At 42.0% G+C, this 27,273-nt stretch overlaps 1 protein-coding gene across 1 annotated transcript in view; it reads right to left on the reverse strand.

The window, feature by feature from the left end:
* The window catches only part of NOX3 (NADPH oxidase 3), a 62,522-nt gene extending 40,733 nt beyond the window's left edge, over positions 1-21,789 (reverse strand). Inside the window, exons 1-7 of the mRNA XM_025925661.2 lie at positions 21,745-21,789; positions 21,022-21,117; positions 20,807-20,917; positions 19,679-19,763; positions 10,630-10,775; positions 7,188-7,369; positions 3,843-3,972 (exon numbers count right to left, since the gene is read on the reverse strand). Coding sequence (XP_025781446.1) covers positions 3,843-3,972; positions 7,188-7,369; positions 10,630-10,775; positions 19,679-19,763; positions 20,807-20,917; positions 21,022-21,117; positions 21,745-21,789 — 795 coding nt within the window. The remainder of the gene's footprint in view (positions 1-3,842; positions 3,973-7,187; positions 7,370-10,629; positions 10,776-19,678; positions 19,764-20,806; positions 20,918-21,021; positions 21,118-21,744) is intronic.
* Positions 21,790-27,273: the final 5,484 nt, after the last annotated feature.

The following is a 27,273-nucleotide window of genomic DNA, read 5'->3' on the forward strand; positions in this document are numbered from 1 at the left end:
TTATTTTTGCTTCTGTTATCTTTCTTGTGTTTCTATTTCTCTTTTGTTTACTGCTGGGTCTGTTTGCATGGCAGCTCTTCTCACCTACATCAACCCTCCTTGCTTTTTCCCCGGGAGCCTCTTGTTTGCCTGATAAAGGCTCAATTTATGCAGGCAACACAAAGCAATTTGACCCACTTATCCTTTTCTGCCTCAGTGGGGTTCAGCAACGTGTTCAGAATAGCAGAGGGAACAAAACCTTTTGTCCACCTATGCTGTGGGTGAGGCAATATGATGCACAGAGTAAGGGAGAAGATAGCAAGGGGGTAGACAAGAAGGATGGGGTTGGACCAAAGGAGTGAGTCCTTAGGTCTCTCCTGCTTGAGAGAACCAGAAAGCGTTTTGAGAATTGGTGTGGATAGTTACAGAAATAATAGCAAGAATGCAATTCTTTCTGTGTAAGCTTAGAGAGAGATTTGCAAAACCACTCACATAGTCTCTATGTATTTTCACAAATAATCTTGCATGTCCACTTTGGGACGTTTTAAGCATCACACACTTCGTTTTGGTGCTGTCACATCAGTCTCGGGCTCTGATTTTTCCACGTTGATAAAATGGAGTGGATTGTTTTTCCTCGTACAGTTAGTAAGGAAGGAGAATGTAAGCTATTAATCCTTGGCTCTATCTCTACTCTAGTATATGAAATGTTCTGGGAGGAAAAAGCCCAGTTTGGTTACACGGTGATGGTGCTCCTGGAGCCCCTAGAAGTTAAGGAGTGAGGGATGGGGGTGGCCAGAGGTGAACAGTAGGTTACCTACAGCAGTAACCTGGATAGACAAGAGTTAGTAAAGACAGAAGGAGGCCATGCCCCAGAGCAGAAGGGGCGCATGTGAGGTAGAACTTGGACTAGGTCTTAGAAGCCCTGGCTTTGGGTCTTGGGGGACCGTTCTTCCCCTATGCCTTGCGGCAAATCCTGGGCCTTTTACAAAAATGTTGATTTATTTTTTGAGAGAGAGAGAGACAGAGCGTGAGCAGGGAAGGGGCAGAGAGAGAGGGAGACGCAGAATCTGAGGCAGACTCCAGGCTCTGAGCTGTCAGTGCAGAGACTGACGTGGGGCTCGAACTCACGAACTGTGAGATCGTGACCTGAGCCAAAGATGGACGCTTAACCGACTGAGCCACCCAGGCGCCCCGAGCCTTGGGCCTTTTGTGTTCAAATCTTTTGTTTTGTAAAATGAGACAGGTGGAGAAAATTATTGGCTGGGTTTCCTCCAGGCTCTTAAATGTTTTAGCTTTATTCACAGAGATAAATACAGCGTCAGGGGTATGTGCACATAGATAGCAGCAGACAGCAGACAAAATGAGGGGTGGGAGAAGGCTGGAGTTTCAGAATGAATGTTGAAGTGTGTAGGGATGCAAGTTCACGGCCACAGAGTTGAAGCTCTGGCTTCTTGATGTGGCTTTCCTGGGGATGGCCTTTGTGACCATAGGTCAGAAGCTAAATCTTGGGCCGCTAGCCCTCCGTCTGCTAAATTAAGGGGCGGGGCTATTAGGTATCTAAGTTTCTTTAATGCTAACATACTCCGTGGCTTCTTTGCTTTACTTTTTCTTTTCCAAAAATACTCAGAAAGTCATGCTACAGTGAATATTTTATGATAGAAATAAAGCTACATTGATTTAAAAGCTGCAGTAATGAAACTTGTTTCTTCCACTTTCCCTCCTGGTTTTTCATTCCTCCAAGAAAATAAGAACATGCTGGCTCTGATTTTATTTTATGTGTGTGTTTAAAAATGGCCTCTTTGTCTAGACAATAAGATTTCCAGGGGCAGGAACCACGTCTCGGAAGCTTCCATACCGTGCAGCGGCATGAATGTAACAGCCTTTTAGAAAACGTTTTGCCGAATGGACTCTACCTCAGGTGAAGCTTCCTCCTGTACGGTTGACATCATTCCCTAATAATTTAAACCAGCGTTAGCCTTATTATTATTGCTGTTGTTGCTGTCACTTGTCGATGTCGTAGGTAAATAAAATAAGGTGCTTCTCCGACTGAGAACGACCAGGCTTCTTTGGAGAATAGATTGCACGAGCAGTTCTAGAGTCTGGAGCCTTGGATGCGTCTGTGAGTCCGAGACAGAAGGGGACCACAGGGGTAATTGGTTCCCTTGATCAGTTCGGTGCCCACGGGGCGGTGTGCAAAGCATTCTGCGTCCTAACCCGGACAGCGGTGCCCTGCCAAAGGTGAACTGATAAATGTTCCATTGATAAAAGTACCGTGAAAATGCAGTTAGGAGGGGCCAAGAGGAAGCGACGGGTAGATGCGGTGCAGTGAAACCCCGGAACCCTTCCTCGTCCTTGGGATGCCTCCCGGACTCAGTGTCTATGAGACGTCAGAGAGAACACTGCACCTTCAGCCAAGCAGTAATTGCACAGCCCACACACGCTTTGAACCAGGATCCATTAAAAATAATGAGAAAGAGTGACAACATGAGTTTGGGTGGGCCAGGCGGTGTAGCAGGGGAGAGTTAACAGACAGATGGGTAAGATTCCCCCCTTTTAATAGTAATTAATGTCAGTGCACACTGCTGGAGCAGGCTCCGGTCTGTATTCATGAGGTGTGGGAGAGTATTGATTTTTTTTTTTTTTTTTTTATGGAGACGCTGTAGCTGGAAGATTTTAGAGAGGCATTCCTGTTCCTCATTACTATGCAGGCTGGGTAGTGGCTACTGATAGTTGAGTTTAAGACAGAGACAATCTATACTGACCATTAAAAGAACCACAGTCTAACGGGCACATCTATGTCGTTTCTCTCGGTTTTAAACATTCCTCCCAGCAGTTTTCACTTTTAAAATCCAGGGCTTCATTTAATGTATTTGAAGAGTTTAGAAAAAGTCAATCATTAGAGTCGTCATAAGTTGATGACTTAATTTCCTGAATCTCCACCATTTATATACTATTATCCCTATTTGGGGACCCTGTTTCCTTCTTGTTTTAATCTCCTGGCCTCATTTATTTGCTCTCATGCATCACCCAGGTGCCCCAAGGTTTGCCTTGTTCTAAGAAACCCGAGGAGACCAAATAGAATCATTATTTCTACGTACCTATGCCACAAAGGCATTGCAGCATGCCCAGGATATCTTCCTTTTGAGATCTTGTGGACATGATGATCGACTCTAATGAATTAGGTCTCTTTTTGCCTAGCATCATTATTTCAGTTATGTAGCTTAATTAGAATAGGCAGTCAATGCATTTAGTACCCCAAGTTTTTTTGATCCCCAAAGCTGTAGGAAGCAAGAAGGTAAGCTTAATAAAGAGGGCATCCTTCTCTTTTTTGCCTAACATCATTATTTCAGCTATGGGAGCTTAATTAGAATAGGCAGTCAATGCATTTAGTACCCCAATTTTTTTTTGATCCCCAAAGCTGTAGGAAGCAAGAAGGTAAGCTTTAATAAGGAGGGCATCCTTCTCACGTGGTTGTTGCTTGATGTTCATTGGAGGAGTGCGGCTAGTAATTCCCAGAATGGAAAGGGCAGTTCCGCAGGGGGGCAGGGGGCTGAGTTTGCAGAGCAGAGAGGATGGCAAGCCGGAGAGAGGGTCGTTCATGTCTGCAGTTCTGCTCATTCTGCCATATCAGACACCCCCATGGACGTGGGAGCGCAAGAGCACATTTCGAAATGGACAGAACCCTTTTGGCAGTAAACCTCTTTTTAAAATGATCTATAACTAGATTTCTCCATTAGCACACTTAATAAAGAGCTGGCTTTGTCTAGTGGTGACATGGGCTGTTCTTTTCTCAAGCACACAAAGCTCTAGTTATTTTAACTGTGGCGACAGCTATTTTTAAAAGCTCTTGGGTTCATTCTTACCGAAGGCTCCTTGCCAGAAAATTGAGGCGTGGGGCACTGGGCAGCGGTCTGCCACTGAGCGTAGTGGTCTTTGCAGAAGGTGACATTGTGGAGCAGTTGACTCTCGGGAGTTTGGCCTCGAACAATCCGACTTGCCATTAAAACAAAACAAAACAAAACAAAACCTGAATATTTCAAATTGATTTTGTGCAGTCTTGTGATACCACAGATATATGCTCTGCAGCGGGCTCTGAAATAACACTTCAACTGTCTTGAAACTTGGGCTGTCATTCATTTCTCTCAGCATCTTTAAAAATAGGAATTTAAGAAGCTTCAAGTAACTTTGAAGATCCCAGAAAAGAAGTGCCCCTCTGCGGTATCCTGTGTTAAATTGAAAGTGTCTATATTAGAGAATTCATAATGAAGGGAAATTGTTTGAACACACCCTTTTGTAGACTGTTGAATTTAATTAGGTTACATCGCGTCCTGATTGCTGATTCGGCCTAATTGGCTAACTTTGTACTATTTGGGTCTTTTGCAGATTTATCTAACTTCTACCCTTTTTGGTTTGTGTCTGCGCACCTAGAAGTTTTCAAGTGAAGTTGCAAGAAGTGTCCTGAATGATGATGTCTTTTCCCCAGTGACCACGAGCAGGCGTAGTGTGTGACAGGGTCAAAATAGGTCAGTGTGAAGTATGTCTTCAGAACTACCTTGATGAATTTGAGAGAGAAAAGGAAGCCTGCCTTCGTGAATGGAGCACTGGATCAAGAGTCCTGTAATCCTACTACGCTACGTTCGCCCCAAACGTAGTACTGACCTTTGACAAGCCGCTTCGGTACCCCCATTGGTGCACCGGGCCACAAAGTCTAAGAATTGAGGTCATGTAATCTGGAGGTTGTTCAATTCCTAGGTGTTTATGAAGAAAATACATTGACTTATTTTTGAGGAACAGGGTGCTGAGAAACTCTAGCATCATACAGGCCCACATCATGGGCAGTAACATGTGAAGTAACATGTCCCCTTTTGCACCGTTGGGTACAGGAGGAGAGAGAGGCAATGGCCTTAGGGACCTTACACGTCAGCCTAGGGAACTGATGTTTTGGCCTTTGGCCCGGTCTGTTTCATGAAAGTCATCCAAACTTGATCACCTCCCTTTGAGTTAGGAGAGCACAACATCTGTGAATCTCCCGTGATCACATGATGCCCAGACACAGGAAGGGTGAATAATAAATGGGACCCGAGGAAAAGATTCTGTAAATTTTAACACCATCACTCTCAAGCTCTAGGTAACATTGCCTAGATTACCTAAAGAAACCTCAGAACATTTCACAGATGCAGTATCTTTTTAAAAATTAAAAAATTTTTTATGTCTTCATCTATGCTATCCCATAATAGAAAGATTAGTGGGCTTTAACACATTCCAATAATCCTCCTTTACTTGGCATTTTGTATAGAATTTGCAAATTACTTTTCGCTGTAAACAGTAGCTGTAGAATACTTCAAGCTGAGAGGATTAAATGAGACCCTTATCCCAAAATAAGCCTTTCAACTAAGTTAAAATGACTAAAATATTTCATCTTATGAAATGTTATTTGGATATTAAAAAATATCTCCAACGCAACACCACCCATTGAAATCCTCTTGCGTGAAGGCAGGGAGGCAGGATCAGGGGGCTGTGTGTGTAATTTGGGGGACGAGGAATTCTAGACACATGTGGATTATGAAGAGCCTCTCAAATGTGCTTCGGGGTAACTGCCCCAGCCTCAGGAGGAGAATCCATAGAGAAAGAGAGGGACTGACAGTCGTTGAGGGGGGAGCCCTTTGGGACCATCCATCCTGCTCCCCAAAACACAGAAAGTCAGGGTGAGGGATCACATGTGCAGAAGAGGCAACTGCTGAAATTTTAAAGACTAGAAAGCCATTAGCCAGACAGCACGTAAATGTGAACATTGACGGCTAGGATTCTAAGGATGAGCAGAGAGATGGACGGGTTTTCCAGGTAAAAGACATCCCTGGGGGGCGTGCTTCAGCAGCTGCAGTGATGGGAGGGAAAGTTGTATAGGGGAGGGCGTCTGCTGGTGTGGGAAGCAGAGGAAGAGCTCATGGAAAGCCACGCAGGGCGTTTGCGACCTCCTCGGCCACATTCCTGCAGGTGTGGAGGGCTGTTTAACGTGAGGAAGTGAAGGGCTCTTCTGCGGGGCTTGTGACCAGAAAAGGTTTGGTTGTCTGAAACCTGGTGCCCCACGTCTGACCCTGGCATTTGTTTGTCCTGGGACCTTGAGGGAATCACTTAACCCTCTGAACCTGCTTCGTCCTTATGAAGTGGGGGGTAACATCACCGTCTTTATTGGACAGGACTGTTGTTGGGGTCAAATGGATCGTGCCCACGGATGTGTTTTGAAAATTGTGAAATGGAAAAAAAAAAAGGCCTCAGTGTATGGAATAATTAATGTTGGAAGAAACTAGCTAATAGACATTCATTGGTGGGTTTGTCCAGAGCCATTTTAAGACTATTCAAGGAACTGAAAACATTGTATTTGAGGGTGTCGTGCTTCACGGTCTGCTCTAGCTTCCTGAGGAGGAGAGTAATAGTTTCAGACAGGTGTTGAATCCCATTGTATGGGATGTTTGGGCGAGAAGGAATCCTAGAAGTCAGATGGCAAAACTGAGGTCCAATGAAGTTTTAAAAAACGTTTTTTAATTTTGAGAGAGAGAAAGAGAGAGAACTAGCGGGGAAGGGGCAGAAAGAGAGGGGAACAAAGAGTCCCAAGCAGGCTCTGTACTGACAGTGGACTGCCTGATGCAGGGCTCCATCCCTCGAACCATGAGATCATGACTTGAGTGGAGATCAAGAGTTGGACACTTAACCGACTGAGCCACTCAGGTACCCTGCGGTCCAGAGAATACAAGGGACTTGCACGTGGCCACCCTGATGACTAGGGGCAGAGCCTGGGTCTGGCCGTCATCTCACACACCGTTCCCTCCCCAACACAGGGCTTCCTAGTGGGTGGTTCTGGTTAAGCAGAAGTGGAATCTGGGTGTCCAAAATAGATATCTTGACTAATCGCATGCAATTTGGATCACAGAAATTTGTTCTGAGCGAAACAGGTCTACTGTTTTCCAGCATTCAGTAAAATTTCTGCATCTTATAAACATGTCAAGTCTCCGCAACAGAGTTAGCAAGAAAAATAAACATACTTCACCATCTAATTTTGCTTCTTTCCAGTTACCAAAAGAAGGCGCTCGCCTTGGTGAATGTTCCTTTAGTCGCTGCCATTTATGATTCCCTATCCAAAGGGCTTTCTAAGATGGTTTTTGAGGTTCACAGAGATAAAATCTTACACTTTGAGCACAGTATGGACTTACCCTGCCCCATGGATAGCCAGACTGATAAAGAAGATGATGAACACATGGTGTGTGTACCAGAACAACTCATAGGAGACCTGTCTGATGAACTCGGTGGAAGAGGTCATGATCAAGATGAAAGCCAGAGAGATGATCAGGCCAGTGACACCAGCAGTTGTCGTCAGCAACACGGTGATGGTGTTCTAAGAGAGACAAGCACCGGGACATTGATATCTTGGTTCTATTTTCCATGTTAGGGTCAATACTCGAGAGTCTAAGCAGGGAGTAAATCAGAACATTCGAATCAGGGCCATATTAGCCTCAAAAAGGGTCTCCCTATGACTCAAGAAGGGAGCTTCCCCGTTCTTTTCTTTTGTTCCATTTGATGGCACACGTTCGCTTTGCTCAAATTTCATCAAATGCCATTTAATCATTTACATTTTTTCCATCTGTATAAATCAACTTTCAGGTCAAAGTTATTACGGTGAATTGAAATGAAGACAATATGTAACACTGCATTTTAAGATAAAACATTGGCAAATAAATCCAAGTGTCAAGTTTTTGATTTTTAAAATAAAAGTGTGGATTGCCATGCTTAATTGCATGTTAACATTAATAAACACTTTTTTTTTGAGAGATCCCTCAGGGGCGCTCCTAATAAAGCAGCTGCACATTCTGTTCCCCTGGTAGTTATTCCTTGCTCTTGCTTTTTAATTGGAAGGGCCATGACTTGCATTTCTTTCATGCCACCTCAGGGAGGCTTGGAATAAGGCTTTGTAAATCCTAGGTGATCAATAAATATACAGCTATTCTACTCTGGGAGACACGGTCAAAAGGCCAGAGTTCTGACCTGTGAGTGCAGAGGATGGTTACCTAGCCTTTTAGAATATGAATCACAGAGCACTTTGTATTTGCTGTGACTTTTCCATATTCTTGCCAAGTCATTGGGATTCAGATGTTGTGTTACCATCGTTGAGCCGACCATGAGCTCAATAAACTCACACTGTATCTTTTGTCAGTAAAATCTCATTAATTTGGGCTGCTGTGAGATCTCAAGGTAATTTGGATAGGGACTTCTCCTTGTTTCTTTTTACTTCATGGAGCAAATAGTTGAAATAAAATTGAAAGGTATGTCTAAAACGTTGAAAAGATATGTTATTTTTTCAAGTGTACTCAAGCGTTTAATTTTTAAAAAATTTTTAATGTTTATTTATTATTTATATATTTATATATATAATTATTTATATATAAAAATAATGTTTATTATTTTTGAAGGAGAGATAGCGTGTGAGTGGGGGAGGGGGCAGGGACACACACACACACACACACACACACACACACACACAGAATCCAAAGCAGGCTCCAGGCTCAGAGCTGTCAGCACAGAGCCTGATGCGGGGCTCGAACCCACAAACCGTGAGATCCTGACCTGAGCCGAAGTCAGACGCCTAACCGACTGAGCCACCCAGTACTCAGGCATTTTAGAAATCCGTTTATATCATAGGACGTGCTAATTTTAAATCACTCTTCTTTGCTTTTTAAAGCAAACCCCCACTTCCCTTTTCTTGCAACATATTTTTATAGACTGGTTTGGTTTGCCGTGTATCTTTTCAAATAGCCCCGTTGCATCTGTTTAGAAATATTCTATAACGTACACTTTGTGTTATTGATACTTTCTCCAAACGTACCAATTTGTATTATGGATCTTTCTCCAAATACTCCAAGGTAGGTATTATTCACCTTAAGGTATTACTTGAACTTAAGGACCACTTACATAGTATACTGCTTCTAAAATTTTGAGATGACTGTATTGGAGTAACTTGATTATCTTGTTAAATTGCTTTAAAAGCATTCATAATAAGTACTATTCACTGTATAGCCTTTTCAAAATATTAAGGCTTATTCTTGGTTGTCTGTAACAATGAGCTTTTCAGAGCCTTGGCAGGGGGAAAGAGTTAACCCCGGTAAGTGCCAAGATAAATACTGGGGCTCCAATGAGTGACCCCGAAAGCCTTCCCACGGGCTTATGGCCATCGTTGGTTTTAACTTATAACTTTGAAGCTTGTGCTTCTAATTGTTGTCAGCCAGGAAAATGTAGCTCTACTTAATCAATGGCCTGATATTGGAAATCATCTCGGGATAATTAGGGACGTGCCATGGAAGAATTCCCCCCAAAATTTGAATTTCGCTTCTTCAAATAAGGTTCCCTGGGCAAAATGGTCATGAAAGAGATGGCTCAGATGGTAACAGAGGGTTTTCCGTTGCGGGAGTACATTGTATTAGGGGTCTTCTTGGGCAATACTGATTTGTTAGCCTGGTCACCACGTTGGATACATATTCCAACAGGGCAGTACGTGCTCAACTATTTTGGTCAACCGGGAAGAAAGGGGTAGGTGGCGGATGGAAGGGAGAGGATTGTCTTAATCTCGATAGGTGGGTCTCTGCAGTTACGTTTTTCATTTTCTTTTTGTTTCTCACATGTGCTGCCACTCTGGGCACACAGGTAATTAGCATTAATGATGTTACTAGCCATGCAGGTCTGATTATGAAATTAGCTGCTTTGCCCAGCATCTGATTTGGCAGACCAGCCAGGCACATGTGTGCCAAAATATGACACACGAGAAGAGATCCAAAAGCAATTTGCAAGTTGAAAATGAAGACATCCAATTTATAATCCCTGGATTTAGATGGCACTTCACATTCTTTATGATGCTACCATCAACAACAGCAAAATACGTAATCGTGAGCTGCTTTAAAATGTAAAATGTCAGGGTTCTAATAAGTGGCTGCATTTCCTATTTGGGTTTATTTATTATGTTTTGATATACATTAATTAAGGGGCATCAGTTTTTCTTCCTGCTTATAAACTCTTAGCAACATTTACGAAAAAAATACCTTTAAAAATTATTTATTTTCAAGAGACAGAGACGGAGCGTGAGCAGGGGAGGCGCAGAGAGAGAGGGAGACACAGAATCCCAAGCAGACTCCAGGCTCTGAGCTGTCAGCACAGAGCCTGACGTGGGGCTGGAACTCACGAACTGGGAGATTATGACCTGAGCTGCAGTTGGACGCTTAACCGACTGAGCCACCCCGGCGCCTCAAGAATATCTTTTTTTTTTTTTTTTTAATTTGAGAGAGAGAGAGAGAGAGAGAGAGAGAGAAAAGCACATGCAAGTGGGGGAAGGGGCAGAGGGACAGAGAGAGACAATCTTAAGCAGGCTCCACGTTCAGCGTGGAGCCCCATGCAGGGCTCGACCCCACAGCCTTGGGATCATGACCTGAACTGAAATCAAGAGTCAGTCGTTCAAACAACTGAGCCACCGACGTGCCCCTCAAAATAGCTTTGGCAGAAACTTCTCTCCAGCTCTTTGATTAAAGCTTTTGAAACACAGTGCTTCCGATCAAGGGATCGGGAAAGGAAGGGTGTTTCAGATGAGAAACCCGGGAGCCTGCAAGGACTCACTGTGTGGAAGGTCCGGATGGGGTTGAGGTAGCTCTCATTTGGGGTTTTGCCAAGCTTGGCAAGTGCGGCCAGAAGTCCCTCCGCTTCCGTGGACTGGCTCCAGCGATAGTGCTCCAGGTTGCACAAATGTGCCACGATGTGGATGGCTACGGTCGAGGAGAGGACATCAGACATGTGCCATCTGGATTTCTTCCTTTGTGGTTACTCAACGACACAATGTCTCTACGGTCAACTTTCTCTGCTCTGGTGTTTGTCATCTCCAAAGGGTGATTTATTTGTGCATCTTTCACCGTGTCTTGAATGGAGTGGATTGGCTACTTCTAAAGATATGGTATGATTCACCACATCCATTTTAATGATAGGAAGAAATGAAGTCAATCTTAAGTCACCATAATTTAATGATAAACGTGCTCATTCTGCAAGTGGAATAGGTATTAGGATATCACAACATAATTACCTATATGTTCCATTGTATATATAACTCCATATTTTGTATAGAACATATCCTGTGAGATATATATATATACACACATACGTATTCCATATTTTATATCTTATGTAATATAGTTTCCAAGAAATCACAGAGCATTATCCTAGGATACTGTATATCATATACATGGACATGTGTGCATATGACATCTATGATAGATTCCAGGGAAGAGTTTTTGTTCGCTTTCAGACATTATATTTTCTATTCTTCCTTTATACATTTTAGCATATATGTATATGTACTCCTACACATACGCATATACACAATACATTTGCATGTGTTATTCCTAGAGGATCAAAATAAACTGGTATTTATAGAACTAATCCTCTCTGTGTACTCTTCAGAAGAAAACTCGGTTTTCTAATTCTGAGAATTTGTGATGTTTAAATTTTAAATGAAGAGAACAAGCTTGGGAACACAGCATCATTTAGCCCGAGGAGACTGTGCTCAATGCCACTCTTCCCTGTCTTGTGAAATCTGGGGGGAAGCTAGCAGTCACAACACCCAGACGAGGATCTCCTGATGCTTTCCCTACAAATGGAAGCCCTACTGGGTGACCTGCCGATACCAGCCCCTGGGATCAGATTCAAGTGTGAAATGAGAATTCATTACCCAGGGTGTAGATAGCTTCCCAGTTGCTACCTTGCCCCCCTGAACCCCCGTCCACCACACAAAGTAGAATTGGCTAATATATTATATAGTCTCCACACATTGTATGCAAATTCTGGAATCTTTCATGACTACCCATGGTGGGTTGAGGTGTGGGGGAGTGAAGGAGAAAGGAACAGCAGAAACTTCGGAGAATATTGGTAGCATGTTGGTCTCTGTGGTTGTAGCAGCAGATTTATTTAGAAATACCAACAGCTGTTTAGCTTTTCTCCCTGCCCCCTGAATTCCTTCGATCAGAGCCATTCCCTTCTCTGGGCTGCAAAGTTGTATTCATGCTTTAAGACCCAACCCAAAAGTTGTTTTCTATGAAATTGCTCGTCAGGTCCACAGGCACCAATGATACCTTGACTATAACATTTCCCAGGAATTATTGTTATGAATATTTATTTACATCTATGTTGCCCCACGGACCTGACGCCTCAAGGCTTATTCACCTCGAAACATCAACACTGGGCACGTTGCTTACTACCAGTATGTACTTAATAAGGATTTGCGGAGTGATAATGAGCTAGAAAGAGAGAAAGGGTCAGGAGGTTGTCTGCCGATGCTGATGGGGTAGTGCTAATACCTGTTTTGTGAACATTTTCCTGCAGCCTTCACGTCAGAACTCAATTTGAACATGCTTTTGGCTGAAGTTCATCTAAGAAGGCAAAGCGCATGATCGTATTTCTGAGTCAATGATGTTGACTCTCTCCTTATGGGTTTTGTGAGAGTGGCACCCAAAAGGCATTGTGTTTCTTCCTTGTGTTCCATTTGTCACTATATGTGGTGTGTCTGTGAAGGAGCTGCCTTGTTTAGTCTCAGCATCCACGAAGCTAGAAAGTTTGTCTAGTAACCATCTCTTCCAATATGCTCAAGATGAAATGGAAACTAGTTGCTAAATTGAACACAAACATGTTCAGCAGTATTCCTAATTGCTGTTTTCTGGTAATTATCTTAAAGTTTAAAAAAAGCAATAGGTAATACTTCTCATGGCTAGCAGATATTGAATACTTAGTATACTTCAAACACCATTATAAATGCTTATGCGTATTACCTCATTTAATCCTCAGGTATCAGTTTTATTGCCATTTTACAGACCAGTATTCAAGAAGTTCAGGCAGTTGTAGACCATTAACAGCAAAGGTGGGATAAAACCCTGTTTGCCTGAATCGGGGGCCCATTAAAATTTTTTTCTTTTTTTTATATATATTTTTTTAACGTTGATTTATTTTTGAGACAGGGAGAGACAGCATGAACAGGGGAGGGTCAGAGAGAGAGAGGGAGACACAGAATCTGAAACAGGCTCCAGTCTCTGAGCTGTCAGCACAGAGCCCCACGCGGGGCTCGAACTCACGGACCGCGAGATCATGACCTGAGCCGAAGTCGGATGCTTAACCGACTGAGCCACCCAAGCGCCCCTCTTTTTTTTTTTTTTTTTTTTTTTTTTTTAACAGAGCCCGCGAGCAGGGAGAGGGGCACAGGGAGAGAGGGAGTATCGTAAGGAGGCTGCACACTCAGTGTGGAGCCCGACTCAGGGCTCAATCCCACAACCCTGGGATCATGACCTGAGCCAAAATCAAGAGTCAGATGCTCAACCAACTGAGCCACCCAGGTGCCCCAGAGCTCAATCTTTGACCTTTAAGTTATATTGTTTCTTTTCACTGATTCATAATTGTTATACTTTATTGTTCACTGAAAACTAATTTCTCCTGCGGGCTTAGCTAAAGCTCTTTGAATGGTTCACTTGGTGTCTTTAATCTAGAGTGAACTAGCTCATAAGAATAATCACAACCTTTGGAGTTCTCCTTGCAGGTGGGTGGAAAATCTCCTTTACCTCTCTGCCCTTTACCCTCTGCCCCTGGCTGTCCTCAGTTCTCCTCCATGGACTAAAGCACACCAGAGAGGAGCTGTCCCCACTTTACACAAGCAGATACTGAGCTTCAAGCCAAATTAAGTGACAACACTTACAATTCCATAATCCGCATGTGACAGTCAGAAGGGAAACACAGGATAGCTTCTGTGTCTTTGATATTCTGCATTCTATAACATCCTTCTCCTGGGTAAGAAGTTGTTGATCACAATCTATTTTCTATTAGATTGATTTCCACATGAGAATTCGACACTGTTAAACTAAATTTAAGTACACTTATTGAATAAGCAAAGATATTGAACTAGTTATTTACTCTTATTGCCAGGTCTCCCATAACAGAGCTGAAGAAACTAATGAAATAGTATGAGAAGACTCAAGATGCTTTTTAAGAGGTAGCTCCTGAGGGAATATGTTGAAAACTACTCTTTCTAGCTTTTTTTTTTTTGTTTTCATGTACTTTAAAATTCATGTCTTAAATGCTCCTTTGCTCTAACTACCTCCATTTCGTTTTCTTTTTACACGTAGAAGATAAAAAGTAGAATATCTTATTTTATTTATCCCAGGAATTCTCAGAGGGAAAACTACCTGTGCCACTTGGTTTGTCCAAACGTTTTATTTCCTCTTAGGTCTGACCCTAATTTTATTGTGATCTTGGCTGGGAACTTAAGGTATCCCACTTACCAACTCCATGGCTGCTGGGGCTGGATAGGTAACCCAGGAGATACTGACTTGGCTGTGTTTTTTTCCAGACATTGTATGTTCTATTTTCTAGTCTTCCCTTCCCTTTACACACCTCAGTTATTTTAATGTGGGTAGTCATGTCATCTGCTGGTTGCTTCCAGTATGTGATCAAATAGTGATATGGTTCGATTTTCCCCTCTCTTACTCATCAGAATCCTGTCATGTTACTAGATTGGCTACTCAAACTAGATTTGCTACAGCCAGAAGGACACGAGAAGGCTGCCTCTCAGTTACTTCATTTATTTCAGCCTGCTGTCTTATCTGTAAAATGGGTGCATTGATTGAAACCAGGCAATATCTCGGCTTCCCGCCAGCTCTCTGGCTCCCGCGTCTCCTTTGAAGTTGACTGGGACCATTTATCATCCCAAAGGGATCTGTAGTCCAACGTGAAAGCCATGCAAACACGAAACGCATGTTTTAATAATTTTTCAAAATCAACACTGGCTTAAAGGGGCTCTTTAAGTTTTGTGGCACATTCGATACCATCAGTTATGCAGGTGTGCTCACCCTGGCCCCTCTGAGGACTTTCTGCTGAGCTCATGGGAGAGCCTAAGACACACATTTCCAGAATCCGCCCAAAGGCCAGGCTAACAGATGCTGTCACCGGGTCTTTCCACAATCCTATTTTCTCACCAAAGGACTTCTACAGTTAAAAGAGAGCAGTGGTCTTGGACAAGCCACAAAATGCACATTTAATTGGTGTGTGGACTTCTGAGTTCAAATAAGGAGCTTTCATTGAAGAATGAACAAAAAAAAAAAATCATAAAGGCTACAATTAGAGCCAGTTGCCCTGAGAAAGTTTCTTTTCCTTCTTTCTTTCCTTCTTTTCATTTTTTGGGAGATCAAAGGAAGCATAATTGAGGGAGAATCTTGGAAGGGCGGTCAGTTCTTGCTATCTTTCTGCCTGCCTGTCAGTGATAACAGTCATTTTGGAGTTAGTCACCTCCTAATTAAGCAGCCTTCGGAAATAAGGACCCAGGGACAAATCCTGGCTGTGCTTTACCAGCCAGAGCCTTGGCCCCCCAAACTTTCAAGCTTGTGGACTGATTTCTGCGGGACTACATAGGTTCCGGCACCCCGTGCATGCTACTCATTTAAATCATGTTAGACAGGGGGCACCTGGGTGGCTCAGTCAGTTAAGCTTCCGACTTCAGCGCAGGTCACGATCTCACAGTTCGTGAGTTCGAGCCCCGCATCGGGCTTTCTGCTGTCAGGGTGGAGCCCACTACGGATCCTCTGTCCCCCTCTCCCTCTGGCACCTCTTATGTTTATTGAGGTTTGTAAACTAATTTTAGCAGCTCATCAGGAGCCGCCCGTGGGTAATTGCACACCCCTGGCGCCTACTGGATGTATGCCGCCTGGGTCAGTATTTACACCCCTCCCTTTGAAGGAAGCTCAGGCTCACAGTACTACTGTTCAGCTGGAAGGATCTCGAAGGTCTGCTGTGGACCGCAGAGTCCAAAAAGATCCACGTTAATAAGAACGAAGAGGCTGTGATACTGGGATTTTTATACCACTGGGGTTACAGGTCCCTGCAAATGATTTATTAGCGGTTGGAGAATTGCTCCTGCAGCTCTTATCATAGGCAGGCGAGCGGGAAGGCAGGAAGCCAAAAGAAGGGTTCCTGTCACCGCGTTTTCCGTGATGCCCTTGATTATAGATAGTTTGCCTCTCCCCTCCTCCTCCCCAGCCTCCTTCCACCAGCCTCTAATTACATCCTTTAATGATTTGACCAGTTAAAGCCTGCAGTTCAGCTTACAGAAGAACGGGTGAGAAATTAGGGGCTGGCATGCAAACTTCGATGTGGATGCACTTCTTCCAAGGTTACACACCTCTATTAAGCCAGTCGGCTATTTGAAAAGCAGCATAATGGGCGATGCTAATAAAATAAGCACGGGGACATTTTCAGCTGTTCCCAAGTGAATACAGCAGAAGGACAAAATGTGAAAAGCACAGGGATATCTACGAAACCAGGGCTTAGCATGTTTTTTTTTTTTTTTTTCCTTCTAAAAGCGCAGTTGCCAGCCGCATTTCTTAGTGAGTGTGAAATGTAATAATTGCTATGTCAGGGCTTGGGAGAAGCAGAGAGCTTTCTCCCCACCCTCCTGCCTTTGCCGGGGATGGAGACAGCCCCGCGCTGCTGGTTGCCATGGCGGTGGGGGACGAGCCCTTGGCTCTCAGAAGCAGTCTGACCCTGCCGGGGAGTCCCGGGGGGGGGGGGGCTGGGGAGCCCCACAAGGCAGTGGGGGTTCAAGCAGAAGAGGGCCCGAGGGGATACTTCCTTCTCTCCAGGGATTTCTGAGGGAAGGAGGGAGAAAGAGAGTCCCAATTCTTCTGGTTGCGGCAGAATGTGAATTTATCTGGGACGAGCCCACTGGCATCATTTTCAATCTCTTCCCTGCCCACACGCTGTGCTTCCTCCACCCCAGCTGCTGCTGGGTCCTTGAGCCTCTGCACTGTCGCGGCTTGTACCTTTCTCACAAATCCCCCTCCTCCCTTTTGCCTGCTGGCCGACTCCAGCTCATCCTCGGGTCTGACCCAACTTGGTGGGGACCTAATACGTGCCAGGGGCCGGGAAAGCCGAGACGCAGAAGACACATCTCAGCCCCCCAGGCCGTCGGAGTCTGAGAAATTTTCCTAGGTGGCAGGGAGGCATCACTGAGGTCTGCAGGAAAGGTGGCCCAGAGGGAGGCAGGCGGGCGAGGAGGCCCGGATATGGCAACGTCTTCGCCATTGAGGGAGGAAAGGAAAAGCATTTAACAGGGACAAAGGCACCCACCACTCAGGGACCCAGTGGCTGTGTATTGCCAATGGGGAGAAGCGAGGGGGGTGTGGAGAGAAAGGAGAGAGGAGGAGGAGGCAGCGCTCACTGAAGGGAGCATGCAGGCCATCCTACCCTTGGGTTTGACTCTCTGTGCAAGAGTGGCCAGTGAATGACCTTGTAGTGGGTAGGTTTCCAAGAGGGCCTACCTGGCAACCAGTCTGCACATCTCCTGATGGGTCGATTGTGTTATTGTTCTTTTAATTCCAGCGAGGAAAAGGCACACAAAAACTTAGATCGCAGGACCAGTCAGCAGCAGGGGTATGAAATAATGTGGTCATCTGATTCCAGTAAACTGCTCCCCTTGCTAAATTACACTCCATTCTTGGGGCCCCTGGGTGGCTCAGCCGGTTAAGCATCTGACCGCGGCTCAGGTCACGATCTCACGTTTTGTGAGTTCGAGCCCCGCGTCGGGCTCTGGGCTGACAGCTCGGAGCCTGGAGCCTGCTTCACATTCTGTGTCTCCCTCTCTCTCTCTGCCCCTCCCCTGCTCACACTCTGTCTCTCCCACAAATAAATAAACATTAAAAAATTAAAAAAAATAAATTATACTCCATTCTGAAAACAGTACTGACTATAGTCGTTTCAGGTTACAGCTTCTCTTAGTGTATCTTGAACACGGGAGATATTCGACATACATCACTGATGCATCTATTCTACTGATACCTGATTACATGGAAAGAAATATACATACCCAAAGGTTTAAGGCGAGAACTATTGCATAACATATTTTCTTTTATTTTTTGCTTCCTTTTCTGATGTGTTTTGATGCTGTAGGTTTTTTGGTTCCTTCTCTCTCTTAGAGTCCAGTTCTGCCTTAAACCTCTTGCGTAGTGATAATATTCTTCCCACCATTTTACTGTGTTTTATCTCCTCTTTTAATGCAGGGATTAAATATTCTTAAGATTATATGTATATATTTAAGTTTATTCATTTATTTTGAGAAAGAGAGCAAGCAGGGGAGGAGCAAAGGGAGAGGGAAAGAGAGAATCCCAAGCAGGCTCTACGCTGTCAGCACAGAGCCTGATGCGGGGCTTGAACTCACAAAGCATAAGATCATGACCTGAGCTGAAATCAAGACTCAAGTGCTTAACTGACTGAGCCACCCAGGCACCCCAATATTCTTAGGAATATTTTAAAGGAAGCCTTCCCAATTTTAAAGGAAGCCTTGAGATTCCTTGAATTCTTTCTCTGAAGAGCCTTGCAAGGAGCAATCTGGACTCCACTCTGACACGACCCATGACAGGGAACTCTGTATTCTCAGGGATGCTCATTCTAATTTTAGATAATTTGGAAGGTCCGGAAAACACTTCCATATCTGAGCTGAAATCTGCTTCCCTGGGTCTTCATTGCTTCATGCGTCAACTCATTTGTCAGGGGTTTTTGACCCCTCTCTGGACTCAGCCCTATGGTAGCCTTGGGACATAAAGACGCATTAACTTGTTTTTTTGCTCTCCTTCCCTTGCCCGGTTTCTCTCTAGGACACAGTGTCTTTTTACCCTTATTTCTTAACAAACCACAAAGACCTTTCGCAGATGTTTCCCGGGTTGGTTTAATCTGGCACCAAAGACAATCGATGGGGAGATCTCCCCACAACTTCTCCGCACACCCGAAGTTGTGTTAATTGGCACTCGGGCACTGTCTGTCATGTCTTGTTGCTTAATTAAATCCACGTTTGTGTTGAGTGTTCTTTTTACTCTGCTATTTTTTATGCATGAGAGGATGAAAACAAATGAGGAAAACATTTTATAGTTAAATTAGTTTGAGAGAAACAGTCCTGAACCATAACTCTTAATTGTGCAGATAGCCTTTTATTTCAGTGTGTTTGTCGTCCAACAAAACCACAAACGAGTCGGTTATCGCTCGGCTTCTTTTCTTCCTCACCAGGGTTTAACCCTGGCCTTGGATGCTAATTTTTATTGCCTTTCTCTTGAATTCTCTTGTTTTCTTATTCAAGAAATAACAATAACACTTTATATGCTGTAAAGCTTCATATCTTTCCAAGGTCCCTTTATATCCACTAGCTCAATGCTATTCAGAACCTTATTCACTTGATCTTGCTTTTCTCTTTGCTTTTACTGCCTATGATACCATTTGACCGTCATTTTGCTATGACTGTGAATGAGTTTTTGAGTACAGGTCAGTTTTCTTTCCAGTGTGGATTATATTGAATAGCACAGTATTCATTTTGCAAGCAGGTACTTATTGTTGTATTATCAACAAGCTTAATTCTTTACAAATGAAAATGAAGTTTCATAAACTTTTCCTTGCCAAATTGAAGGCTTGGTAGGGAAAACTGCGTGAGTATAAATTAGAAATCAAAAAATCCTTTTATGGAAGTTTTATTGGTCAAATGGAATGCAAAGATTTATTTAAGGGTGAGCCTTTGGCGGAGGGGGAAATTAAAACAAAGCTATCAAGTTAAGCATTAGGTTTGGTAACATCCACTGGGCAAAGAAGAATAAGAAACACTTACTTGCGTTAATGGCTATCCCATAGGCGACCAGTTTGTGGAATTTGAGGTTTTTGTCTAATTGCCTCCTCCACGGTCCTCTGCAGCACTAGAGTGACATAAAGTAAAAGTCTCATTTTAAGGAAAAATCATAGCGATGACAGCATCCTGAGTGGTAAGAGAGCAGGACTCAGGCTCTGCCTCTAAATTCCTGAAGGTGGGGCTATGGGGTGCAGAAGGGAGCGGCCATTAATCAGCCCAAAGGACAAACCAGATGGTTATTACTGGCTTTGCTGAAATTTCAAGTCAGTTAAGTGAGTAAGTAAGTATAGTTCCCTGGCTATAAGTCAAAATTCTAGAATAAACCTGCAAATATGCATGCGGCCACTAGTTTACAAAATGAAGATGGAAACCAACATCCTCATAGATGTGGTTTAAGTAGTCTATAAAGTATTCCTTATGACACAAAGAAAGGCATTATGTTCATCTATATCTAAATACTCATAAAATTATGATGACGATTGTATAATCATTTCATCTAGTCAGAGTTATTGAAATTCTCATTTTTCTGTACAGCGCATTACGCTGTTTAGCAGGAAACACAGTATCCAAAACAGTGAAGCTAATATAATTAGGAAATTATTAAATCTACATACGAAATTCTGTGTACTATGATTTAAGTACTAGATTTAAGTCCCATGAAACCTACCTACGAAATTCTGTGTACTATGATTGTGTATTCCTGGGCCGAGAGCTCAGAGAGATGTGTCCTTAGTGGCATTTGACTCCACTGCTCTTTTGGTTCCTTTCAATTAGAAATCGTGGTAGTTCAAACTGTTATAATACATCCGTCTTAGTGAGTCAGGCCAATTTTATCAGCCATCTTTTTCTGACGGAGCAAATATATCGGAGAAAGGCTGAGCAAAGACTCCAATGTCAAGCAGGGAGTGAATGGCAAGAACGAAAGTCACATCAAATGTACAGATTTCTGAGTTTTGGTTTTTGCCATTGGGTCCTCTCTTACGAAGAAACAAACTTCAGTCCCCACGTGAATTATCAGGACTTTCACAGTAAAGTACATCTTTGTCTTTCATGGCACTTACACCGGTAAATCACAACAACTGAAATTATTTTAAGTAGTTTAGTACTTACAGTACTTGTCCCTCTCATGAATGAAATAAGGTTTCGACTGATCGGTAAGAGAATTAGCATGCAGTTAAAATTGAGGCACACTGCAGACGCTCGCGCCCAGGCCAGTGTTGACTGTCCACATAGAAAGACACAAGAGAGATGCACTGAGAGTAAGGACGCTGGGGAAGATGGAATGTTTTTCGAAACGATAATGTGTAGTCCCCAGCTCTACTTACGCCCAGAATAACTCGTGTGTAAAGGAAAGACTCTTCCTCTTCATACCAAGAGAATGTGTCGATAAACAGATATAAATTCACTCCCAGCCACGAGAGCTAGTGTTGAATGAAAAGAGACCAATCAATACTATCTTCAATCTTTTCTTCCGTTCAAAATCACTTGGGGTTCTTCTTTTAAAGGGTGAAATGAAGAGCTTCTCAATATTAATCAGACTTACTCTATACTTATTTCCCATATATTCGTTTTAACAGTTGATTACAATAGTAATAAATTGTTAACTTTATAAAAAACTTCTAAACACATACGGGTATATTTAAGGCATTTAATGAAAATTACAAAGCCTTCCTAATCAACATTGCTCTAATGTTTTAAGTCAATGATGGCGAAAGGAGGAAATCTTTAAAAACAACTCAGAAAGTACTCCAGAAAAATTCCAATTTCATAGTCTAATTCAAAGACTTCATTTGATTTAAGAAACGGTTCATACATTATGCAAAAACTAACTACTTGACTTCAAAAATAATTAAAAATGAACTCAATCGAAAAACAACTTTACATGATTCTGTAAGGGTAAATTAAATATATCTACTGAATGTTTTCTAACAAGGTTTAGTCTTTTACCAAAGTAATACTTCAAGCTATTTAGCATTCCTATACAATCTTAAAAATCAAAGACTAGTTCATATATATATTTTAACTTGAATAACAAAAATGATACTTACTCCTAATAGGATGGAGAGACTTTCATTCAAAATCCAGAACGCCATCACGACAGCTTTGCTCTTTTGCTGTCAGCAAATTATTTCTTTCATTCACCTGAGCCTGGATGTTGTATCCCGAGTAAGGGCTTCCCTGGTAGACTATTTTGTCTTTTTGTCTTAGGAAGCACCTAGTGGGAGCTGCTCTCGAGGAATTTCTAATTAAGGACTTCTTGCCAAAGGCACATCATCAGGCTGACATGCCTCCTGACCCGGGTGAATACAAGGCAAGTCTCTGTCTAATGATTCTCTTCCTCAAAGATTTCATAAGAAAAGAAAGCTCGTTTTATGAAATTATCCTCATGTACTTTATACCCCATTCATTTTCTACATGATTGCAGCCAATACGATAATGAGTCTTTATGTAAATTTGAGAAATAACCTCATTGCCAAGGGTTGGATACAGCAAAACACTTCACTTGAACCTTCTCTATTTTGTTTTCCCTACTTTGCATCTTCCCCCCGTCCCCTGAAAAAGAATTCCTTTATAGAAGATAGAGAATGGTGGGAAACAAATACAAATTAAAGAGTCTTTCAGAAGATGGAGAAGAAAAGAGAAAAGATCTTTGGGTGTGCTTGTGAAGAGTGAACTGGATGACATTTGTGGGGCTGATGGAATAAATCCTATGTTTCCCCCAATCCCCCTGGGCCCACCCATGAGATAGATGAGAACGCCCTTTTATATGTAGTGATTCCAGGCGGGGCTGTGCATGAACCTGGCCATTCCATGGTTTTGTGGTAAATACCTAGTTAAATACAATAACTATGACTACTTTGGTAGACAAAGTTGTTCCAATGGAAGCAATTTTCTGGCTAGTCCTGGCCCAAGCATTTCATTAAAAAATTTCAGACAATTAAGATGAAATAGGAGGAGACAATTGCCTAAGCTTCTGTGTCTTTCTGTGGTGAATCTGTTTAGGGGTGCCACAAGAATTTAAAAAAAAATTAGGCCTGGTGGAAATAATAGTTTGGTATTCATTGACCTAAGTCCTCCTCCTCCCCCTCCTCCTCCTCCTCCTCCTCCTCTTCCTCCTTCTCCTCCTCTTCCTCCTTCTCCTCCTCCTCCTCCTCCTCCTCTTCCTCCTTCTCCTCCTCCTCCCCCTCTTCCTCCTCCTCCCCGTAAATCCTAAAGAAATAATCCAGGCACTAAGTTAAGAACTATCCCAGTATTGCCCAATTAAATCATACATGAACTCTATGGGGTACTTATTAAAAGCTCCATTACACAAATGTGGAAACTGGCCCAGTGAAGTTTCTTGCAGTAGGAACCATCGGGGCTTGAATTTGGTTCTCTCTGACTTGAGCAACTTTATTATTAGCCATTCCCTTATACGGTGCTTTTTAAAAATTAAATACTAATATATATTAAATACTAATATATGGTCATCAAGCATACTTAAATACAGATATTAATTTCATCTCTATGAATTGGGCACATTTAAGTTCTAGGAATTAGTTTAATTTATTAATTACAAATAACAAGTTATTATGTGTGATTATGTATGTTGTCTATTTCAACATAATGATAATGAGTTCTAGAAAATCAAAATGACCCATACGATCCAGTAATTCTACTGCTGGGTATTTACCCCAAGGAAATGAAAACACTAATTCAAAAGGATATATGCACCCCTATGATTACTGCAACATTATTTACAATAGCCAAGATATAGAAGCAATGTATAAGATGAAAGTCTTATTTCAAGGCAGGTGTCTCCATGTCTGCCAGCTTACCATACTAGATTGGAACAAATCCCACGTACATTTTCAAACACCTGTATTTCTAGACATCTTGAACTTGGTATTGCAGGTTAAGCGTTTTGACGAATGGTTGCATTTTCTATTTGTCATCCAGCCCTGACTACGTTACGTCTTTTGAGCCTGTTTCTCTGTTTGTTTGCTCAGGCTCCTGATCATATCTACGTCATAGAGCCGATCCTCACCCCCACTTCCCCTAACCAACACTTAGACGCCCACACTCACAAACACACACACTCACACTCATGGGAGATGTTGCCTTGTTTAGGAGAAGTGTTAGATTTACCAGTAAAAATCTAGCAACGTTGCTGCTCTTTAGAAAAAGACCTCATTCTTGAGGAATTTCCCCCTCTAGAAATGGATAAAAGCATAGGTATTTTGGCAGCATTAACCTGAGGTTAGAGTGCACCGAGTGAAAACATTTTCAGGAGCCTGTTTAATAGTGAGCAGTATAAAGATGTAAAGTCTTCATGTTCATTTCTTTAAGCCAATAATCTTCCATGATGAAATGATTTGTTATTTCTGAAGTGTTTAGGATTTACATATCTTAGAGGCCTTATTCAGTTGGGTTATAAAAATTAATTCAGAGAGAATACATCTAGAATTTTATACTATCTCGTCTATTTTAGATTCACTAAGTGTGACGAAGGCTGGAACTTTCCAGCCTTCTGTACTCTTCACACAGCGTTACAAATGAGAGGCATGTATTGTTGAATAATAATGCGTAGTCTCATTTTTTTTTTTTTTTTGTTAATTGCTCAGACTATCGCTAATGCTACAGTAAAAATAAAATGTAAAGGCTTAGGTTTAAAAACACATCTTGTCATGCTCCTTCCTTATTTCTAAAATGCTATGTGTTTTATTCCTCATTTGAATATGTAAAGGCACGTTGTGTTCAAGTGTATAGCTATTATTCATTTAGAGCCCACAAAAATGGTTCATGGTTGCATTATAAGAGTATAACTCATGACTTTACTTCAGCGTTTTTCTTCAGACATTTTATTTTTGTAGAACTTGCACTGATATTTAGTTTACTCATATGAAAAATATGTGAACCTCAAATTATATTCAAATTCATTCAGAGCTCAACACTTTTGTGCAATGGATGTACATATCTTTTCATTTCAACCTTTCTATTTTCACATTTAAGAATAATCTGATGATACCACTGGTTGGTTTACAATATTGGAATCAGATCTCATAAGACTCAAGCTATCTCATACCACACGCCTATGTCCAATTCCATTCAGCCTCTGGGCTCCTTCTTGGAAGCTTTCTGTTTGGATACATAAGATGTGGTTCCTCTCATTAGTTTAAGTTTACCTGGGGAAAGTTTGGGGATGCCTATCATCCCCAAACTGCCTCCGTTTTTACTTCAGTGAAGTACAGATTACAATTTAAATCAAGGCTATCTGAATCATTTCCCTAGAATCAGGGCCAGGTTAATGGGATTGCATATAGAGACAGAAAATTGTAAAAAATCCACTAAAATGATATAAATGCTCAGAATTAGTTTCACCTAGTTGTTTTCATTGCTCATCAGAAGTGCCCATTTCATCTGAGAATTTCCTCAAAACAAACAAAATGAAATTTGCATTGTTTGTTTCCAAAGCAGATTACAGTCTTTCTAATTAAATGAACACGCTCACTGGCTTTTCCAGTTCATCACAAAAGATGATGGGGGTTTTTTCCTTTGTGAAGATCACCGATAACAAACTATTTTTAATGGTAAAAGTAGGAGGGAAACAGGACAAATATATTTATAAAGGTAGGTTAATCGCTTGTGTGTCTGAACACAAATTCCACTCTGTCTAGATGACATTCCAGGACAGGGTTTGCTCTACTATATTTTGGTCTTTATTGGTTTCTTAGTTGAACAGTTAATCCAACAAAGAAACACTTTGATCTTCCAGGGCAAGACTGATGATCGTAACTTTTGCTACTTTTTTGCATACTAAAATCTAAGCTCCCGGTAGATATAGCAGAGTACTTGACAGTATAAAAATAGCATTGCCAAATTTTCCTCTTCTAAGTGCTAAACATATTTTTGCCTTTTCCCCAAAGCAATGTAAACATGTAAGTATTAATTTTAAAAGATGAAAAAAATTAAAAAATAAGACATAAACACATATCATCTCAAATCCTTACATGGTTATTTTGAGGAGCATTTGTTGTGATAATTATGTAATTATATTAGACAAATTACATGTTATATAAATTCCATTTTTTAAAGGGAAAGCAGAATAAAAGAAAAACCAAGCCCATACATTAAAATATATCTGATATTGGGGAGACTGGGTGGCTCAGTTGGTTAAGTGTCTGACTTCGGCTCAAGTCATGATCTCACAGTTTGTGGGTTTTAAGCCCCGCTGAAAGTGGAGAGCTCACTTTGAACCTCTGTCTCCCTCTCTCTCTGCCCCTCCCCCACAAAAGAAAATTAACATTAAAAAATAAACAATAAATATATCTGATCATAAAATGAATTTTAATTAAATGTATCATCAATACCCTACCTTTTGCTGCATTAAATATATCATATTTTTATTTCAGGAAACATTGTGCGCTCTTAACATCAATTTAAAATGATGCCGGGTCACAAATGTAGTTAACCTTATCCAGTTCGAGCTTTTTTCCCCTACTGATGGCATAATTCTTTCATTTTTAAAAAAATTAAAAAAAAATTTTTTTAATTTATTTTTGAGACAGAGACAGAGCATGAACGGGGGAGGGTCAGAGAGAGAGGGAGACACAGAATCTGAAGCAGGCTCCAGGCTCTGAGCTGTCAGCACAGAGCCCGACCTGGGGCTCGAACTCACGGACCGTGAGATCATGACCTGAGCTGAAGTCGGAAGCTCAACCGACTGAGCCTTAATTTATACACAACTTTCATAATTTCAAATGAATAGTTACTGAAACCAGCGCATGTATCACTTGGTGCTGGACGCAGTGGGCAGAAGAGGTCTGGATTCCATTATTGAGAAGCTTCCAATGTAGTAGGGAGGCTGCAGGTGCACGTACAATAAGCAAAGAACCATGAAATGTGAGCGCATCCTCGAGTGGTTGGGACTGCACACCTGGGACCCACTGAAGCACAAAGACCTAGATGAGGATTTAGTCTAGACAGAATTCTCTCTAAAGGTGGATCAAGTTCAAACTTACATGGTGTGAAGACGAGAGGGAGGCAAACAAGTTTAAGTTTCTGTGTCTCCTAAAAGATGAGTTTAATAAGACTCCCGCATCACCTTTGGATAACGGTTCAAAAGACAGCAGAATGCATATTTCGTCTCTTACCCCAGACTAAGTGGCAACAAAATGTCCAGTTTTGCCGGTTTAAACTTTGTGTTTTAGGAATCTGGTGAAAGCCAGAGTTATCATGCGTTTTACACGTTTTATATTGTGTCTACCATATATTGGAACTTAGTAGATGTTAAATAAACACGGAAGCACATTCATTCCTCCGTGTTTTAACACATAAGAGAATTCTGTACAAATCCCTCTCCAGATACAGTCCCCGGATTTTCAAGCAGTCAGGATTTTCCCTTAAAGTTGAAAAGCGAGAAGGCAGTTTTCCTGTCTAGGCAGTGAATCATTTAACTTCGGAGTTCACGAAAATTTAAAGTTTAAGAAGGCTAGTCTAGAAATCCGTTCTTTGCATATTCAAGCTGTTCCTCTCTCAAAAGTCAAAGTGGATGCCAGAATTCCATAGATTTCATTTTTCAAGATGAACATTCATAT

The sequence above is a fragment of the Puma concolor genome, chromosome B2, assembly GCF_028749965.1.
Source record: "Puma concolor isolate L17-30 chromosome B2, mPumCon1.1.hap2, whole genome shotgun sequence".
NCBI lineage: Eukaryota > Metazoa > Chordata > Mammalia > Carnivora > Felidae > Puma > Puma concolor.